Below are 6,000 nucleotides of genomic sequence, written 5' to 3' on the forward strand. Positions count from 1 at the left end.
CACGCCTCGGGCTAGGTTGACCGGATCCAACCACCAGCCCAGACTGTCCCTGGCCTTCTGAGGGAGTGGAAGAATCATCTGGTAGTCCTGCGAGACGGCTTTCCAACGGGAGAGGAGCGCCCACTGTAAGGGCCGGAAATGCGCAAACGCCCAGGGGACCATATCGATGGTGGACCCCATCACCCCCAGGAGTTGCAGGTAGTCCCAGGAGGTGGGCTCCGGTAACGCAGAGAATCGTCATATGTGATCCCGCAAAGAGAACGCTTTATCCTGTCGCAGGAAGACCTTGCCCAGTCGGGTGTCGAAGGTCGCCCCCAAGAAATCCAAGCGCTGTGAGGGCACGAGGGAGCTCTTGGAAAAGTTCACCACCCATCCCAGGGAATGCAGGAACTGTACCACCCTGGACACGGCTGCCTGGCCTTGGGTGAACAACTTCGCGCGAATGAGCCAATCGTCTAGATAGGGATGAACCAGGATACCCTCCCTCCGGAGAGCCGCAGCCACGACTATCATGATCTTGGTGAAGGTGCGTGGTGCCGTCGCCAGCCCGAACGGGAGAGCTATGAACTGGAAGTGCTGGTCCAGGATCTTGAATCGAAGGAGACGATGATGATCCGGGCGGATGGGGATGTGTAAGTAAGCCTCCGTGAGGTCCAAGGAGGCGAGGAACTCCCCCCGATGCACCGCTGCAATCACCGACCGCAGCGTTTCCATGCGAAAGCGGAGCACTCGGAGGGACTTGTTGACCTCCTTGAGGTCCAGAATGGGCCGAAACGATCCGTCCTTCTTTGGCACAACGAAGTAGATGGAATAGTGGCCCAAGCCCACCTCTCCGAAGGGCACGGGCGCAATAGCGCCTATCTCCTGAAGCCTGTTCAGCGTTGACTGCACCGCTTGCCGCTTGAGAGCCGAGCCACAAGGGGAAAATACGAAACGAATCTTCGGTGGTCGGACAAATTCCAATGCGTAACCTTGCTTTACGGTGTCCAAGACCCACTGGTCTGAGGTAATCCGCGCCCACTCCCTGTAGAAGAACTTCAGCCGCCCCCCGATCCTGGGGACGGTGGAGTGGGCGAACCTGGCATCATTGCGAGGACTTGGGGGAGGGGTTTCCTGTCCCGAGAGCGGGGCGCGCGGGCCTGCGGCCGCGAAAGGAGCGCGACCAGGGCTGGGACCGGGAAGCGGCCGGCCTGGAGCCCCCCGGCCTGTAGTTCCTGTAATGCCGTTGCGCTCTGGCTCTAGTCCGGGACGCAGCGAACGCCCGGGAAGGACGATATCTATCCTCCGGGAGGCGGTGAACCGCATTTTCCCCCAGCGACTTGATGAGCTGATCCAGATCCTCCCCAAAGAGGAACTTACCCCTGAAAGGCAGGGAGCCCAGACTCGATTTGGAAGACGTATCTGCCGCCCAGTTGCGAAGCCACAGCAGCCGTCTGGCCGCCACCACCGAGACCATAGACCTTGCCAGGACGCGAAACAGGTCATACGAGGCATCCGCCCCGTACGCCACTGCAGCTTCTAACCTATCCGCCTGGGCGGCCTCCGCCGCTGGCAGATCCTGGGAGGTGAGAAGTTGTTGAACCCACAGGAGGCTTGCCCGCTGGGCGAGGGAACTGCACATCGCTGCTCTCATACCCAGCGCGGAGACCTCGAAGACTCTCTTCAGGAAGATCTCCAATTTGCGATCTTGCGTATCCCGCAAGGCCGTGCCACCTGTCACCGGTATTGTCGTCCTCTTCGTAACCGCCGAGACTGCGGAGTCAACTCTCGGAACCTTGATGAGATCCAGGAAATCTTGCGGTAGCGGGTACAGCCGTTCCATGGCACGACCCACCTTCAGAGACGCTTCAGGGGTATCCCATTCCCTCGTGAGAAGCTGCAGGAACGATTCGTGAATGGGAAAAGCCCGCGCCCTCGGGCGCAGGGCCGCCAGGACTGGATCTCCTTTCTTCGAGGATGTGACCACCGCCGGCGCTACTGGAGCGGGCGGGTCCGGCGGCAGATCCAGATCCAGCTCCTGAATGATGCGTGGTATGAGCTCGTCCAGCTCTTCCCTCTGGAAGAGGCGCAGCGTACGTGGGTCGTCCCCCTCCGTCGTGGCGTCCCCTTGCCCCAGATCCGTGAAGTCCGGGTCCAGGTCCACTGGGTCCGGCGTCGCTCCCCCTGTCGCTGGCGAAACCCGGGCACGTGCGGGAAGACGAGGGGCCCCCGCCGCAATGGGAGGGGCCTGAGCCGAAGGCGAGGTCCGGCATAGCTTGGCAGGGGGGGGGTCCACCGGCGCATCCAGACCCTGCAGGTATGCCGTGTGCATAAGCAGGACAAACTCCGGGGAAAACCCCGGTCTCGCCACGGGGGCTCTGGGAGGGGGGCCAATCCGCGCTCCTCCTGCCCCTGCGGGCCTTGCTCCGGCCGCAAGGTCGGGGGCGAATCCGGTTCCGACTCCCTGTCGTTCGGCCTCTCCTGAGGTCCCTCGGGGCGCCGGGTGTTCAAGATGGCCGCCGTTCCCGCCAGGACTGGGGGAGGGGCCCGCCCACGGCGTCCGGGCAGAGGCGCGAGGAAAGAAAAATCGGTGAGGTGAGGTGTGAGGTGCCTTCCCCCCCGGGAAGGCACCGGGCACAGATGCCCCCACGGGAGATGCGGGACCCCGGTTCACCACAGGCCGCGCAGCGCGTGGGCCGCGGCATCGGATCGCCGAAAAAAAACCGCGAAAAACGAAACGCCACAGAGAAAGGCAAAAAGTGAGCCTCGGGGTCCCACGAGCCGAAACGCCGCCGCCGCGGGGGGGGGGGGGGGGCCCGATGGCCTGCACTGCCCGCCGACGTGAGGAACAAGAAGCCGCGGGGGGGCCCTCCTGGCCGCACTACCCGCCGAAAAAAAGGTGCCTGCCTGCCTGCCTTCTCGAGCCGCCCACGAGGCGCTCAAGATGGCCGGTCAGTGTGGCAAGGGCGGAGAGGCCGGTGCTGCCGGCATCCGCGAGGTACCAGAGGTTTTTGGGGAGCTAAAAAGCAAAAGGCACATAAACTTACCCCGTCCGTAGAATAGGAAAAAGAGAGGACACACACAGAGGGTAAGCCACGCCTCCCCAAAGTTGAACCCCTTAATTAGTTAATTAACTTAATCAATCCTTTTTTTTTTTTTTTTTTCAAGACCAAGGTAAAGGCAAGAGCTTATGCTGAATTGGGAGCACTCCAAATTCCCTACTCGCATCTGCTGGAGTCAGAAAATACTGAACTCCTGCAGAGGGGGTAGTTCTACTTATGGTGACGCCCCCTCAAAGCTTTGGCTGACTCCATCTGCTGGATTGGGGACATAACCCACGGTCTGGACTAATCCAGGTACGTACAGGGAACCCATTTTACTGTATAGGCGCTTAATACAGCGCCTATACAGTATCCTGACATTTGAAATGACAGGTACCAGGAAGTGGATGGTTTCCCCCCTCCCGAAGCAAGGCGCAGGGCGAAAACTAAAATTTATCCGGGCGGCGGCGGGAGCAGCCTCCAGCAGCCCCCGCCGGCAGTGAATGAATGCACGCCTGTGTACGCCCGTGCAATTTCGGTGCTCAAGGCGTGACATCACGACGCTTGACGTCACGGCATATGACTGCCTTGAACGCCGAAATTGCACGGTCGTACAGAGGCGTGCATTCATTCACTGCCGGCGGGGGCTGCAAGAGGCCGCTGGCTCCCTCCGCCTGGATGAACGCACGCCCACCCACCCGGATAAACGCGCGTGGAGATGGGGGATTCGGAAACTGACATCTAGGTATGTGTAGGATAGAGATAGATATCTATATCACAACTTTACCAAAAGCGGGACTCACTGCAAAATGTTTGTATATATGGATCTAGCATTATTGTTTTAAGTTAATTTAAGGAATCGCATGTGTAGTGCAATGATTTGAGGGAAAGTTTGCCGTCTACCATTGCCCCTGCCTGTAACGCAGGAGTAGGGGTAGGCGGTAAGTTAGCAGGTTAAACGCAGGGCAAAACGGCAGGGTAAAATAGCGATAGTCGGGGCACGCGTCACTATATTGGAAGGAATAGCTAATTCGATCATTTACATCTGATATACATGCCGTGTGCGGAAGGGGTTACGGGTCGGTTTCAAGAAGCGCTAAGGACGCGTGAAACTGGAGACTGTATCGCAGGATCGCCTTACGCGTCCGAATTGTGCGCCCACAGCGAGTTAGACGGGGACTCTCCAGCCGCACTTTACAGTATCGATCTGTAAATTGGAACAAGTTTCCAAGATATTTTCCCAACTTTATATGGTAATCCTCACCATCCAATATTTCGCCATATTTCTTGAATGACTGCTTCAGGCATGCCTCATCAGTACTGAAGTTCAGGCCGCCTACAAACAGCTTCGCATCATCATCACACGACATCTGGGAACAAAGCATAGGAGACTGGGCGCAAAACACACACTCTGTGACGCGCCCCAGGGCAAGAACACCCCCTTCTCACAGCAATCCTTCGTCCCCAGGCAAGATTTCTCTCTCAGTACCCTTTTTCACGCTCCTCTTAATTCATCCCCGAATGGGCCTAGTCTACGACTACAGGTCCTTGCAAATTACTCCCACCCAAACAGTAATAGGGAAGAGGAATAGCCTAGTGGTTAGAGCAGTGGACTATGAACCACGAGACCAAGGTTCAAGTCACCTTACCCTATATTGCATCAGGTACAAAAGCTTAGATTGTAAGCCCCTGAATGTCGATAAATAAATAATAGCCCATATCCGTGCAACAATCCCGGCAAATACTATCGCCTCCTCCCACCACCCCATTCCCTCAGAAGTTAAAATTCCTTTCCCACCTTAGCTACCCCCACAGCCCGTTCCCGCTTCCCCAACGCAGAGGCCACCACCGAACTCAGGCTCGACGCGATAATCGGAATAAGAAGGAACGGTCTATAATCGTAACTCGGCTCGCACCCATTACCCGCTGCGTCACCATCCGGGTCCTCAGCGCAGCAGTCGCCATTTTAGGCCTCATCTCTATAACCCAGGTGCAGAGGCGCCATTTTCTGAACAGCGCCTAGAGCTGCAGTGTTTCCAGCTCGTCTATCGCCAGGCGCTAACCTATACTCCCACCTTGTAGGGCACGAAATAAAGGGCCTATAATAGGAACTATAAAATCCGCGCTTAGCCCCAAGATCTTACCGTGACTAAAGCCCAGAACAAAAGAACCAATCCTTCCAACTTCAGAAACGGCGGGAAATAGAGAGAAACAGAGGGAGAGGCTTCTTATATAGCCTTACTCAGCCCGCCCATCTTATTAATATTAATAGAGCGACACCTCCCCTTCCTCAGCCGTACAGCCAATCAAGCATCCAAATTGCTTGGGCAATGGGCACGCCTCAGGTCCTCTTCGTCGCCGGTCGCGACCCATTCGCTAATAGATTGAGCAGCAGCAAATAGTTTTTAAAATTCCCAAATGAAATGCTGCAGACCTCAACTGTAGTGTGCACCTAATACAGGTATCTCACAATGTGTAAGGTTTAATAACACCCCAGCAGCTTGGGGAGCATTCTGAGTTGTTGCAAAAGGTGTTTTTTTTTTATGGCTTAGTAGTACTCGCGTGATCAATCTCATTCGCATTTGGCGGAATATACGTCTGTACTATATACATGATTAAATAAAATTATTGTATGTCATCCTTGGGATGGGTTCTTGCATATTTACTTATATACTTTGGTCGATAGAAGTTGTTTTTTTTTTTACAACAATCCGCAGCAACACAAATGCACTTTTCTCACTTTTTACTTTGGCTTTATTGTCAACAGCATTCCCACTTTCTTTTTTTTCAAACACTCTCTCGAAAAGTGTAGCCATCCCCTAGGCCCTCTTATCACTGACCGTGGATTTGGTGACGGCAGTGCTACAATGTCGTCCTCCACGAGGGCGGGTTCCAGAGCAATGATTTTGTTAGGTCGACTTATCAGCATTGTCTATATATCACTTTCAAAGTTGTTTTTCTTCCTTTCACTCCGATCCTT

At 55.5% G+C, this 6,000-nt stretch overlaps 1 protein-coding gene across 4 annotated transcripts in view; it reads right to left on the reverse strand.

The window, feature by feature from the left end:
- LOC115097458 (cold-inducible RNA-binding protein-like) overlaps positions 1-5,286 on the reverse strand; it is an 81,467-nt gene extending 76,181 nt beyond the window's left edge. For 3 of the 4 annotated variants that reach the window (XM_029613302.1, XM_029613301.1, XM_029613300.1), the window contains exons 1-2: positions 5,165-5,286; positions 4,285-4,390 (exon numbers count right to left, since the gene is read on the reverse strand). In XM_029613302.1, coding sequence (XP_029469162.1) covers positions 4,285-4,390 — 106 coding nt within the window. In that variant the 5' untranslated portion in view covers positions 5,165-5,286. The remainder of the gene's footprint in view (positions 1-4,284; positions 4,391-5,164) is intronic. The other variant, XM_029613299.1, reaches the window with a different exon arrangement.
- Between the last annotated feature and the right edge of the window lie 714 nt (positions 5,287-6,000).

The sequence above is a fragment of the Rhinatrema bivittatum genome, chromosome 8, assembly GCF_901001135.1.
Source record: "Rhinatrema bivittatum chromosome 8, aRhiBiv1.1, whole genome shotgun sequence".
In the NCBI taxonomy this organism is placed as follows: Eukaryota; Metazoa; Chordata; class Amphibia; order Gymnophiona; family Rhinatrematidae; genus Rhinatrema; species Rhinatrema bivittatum.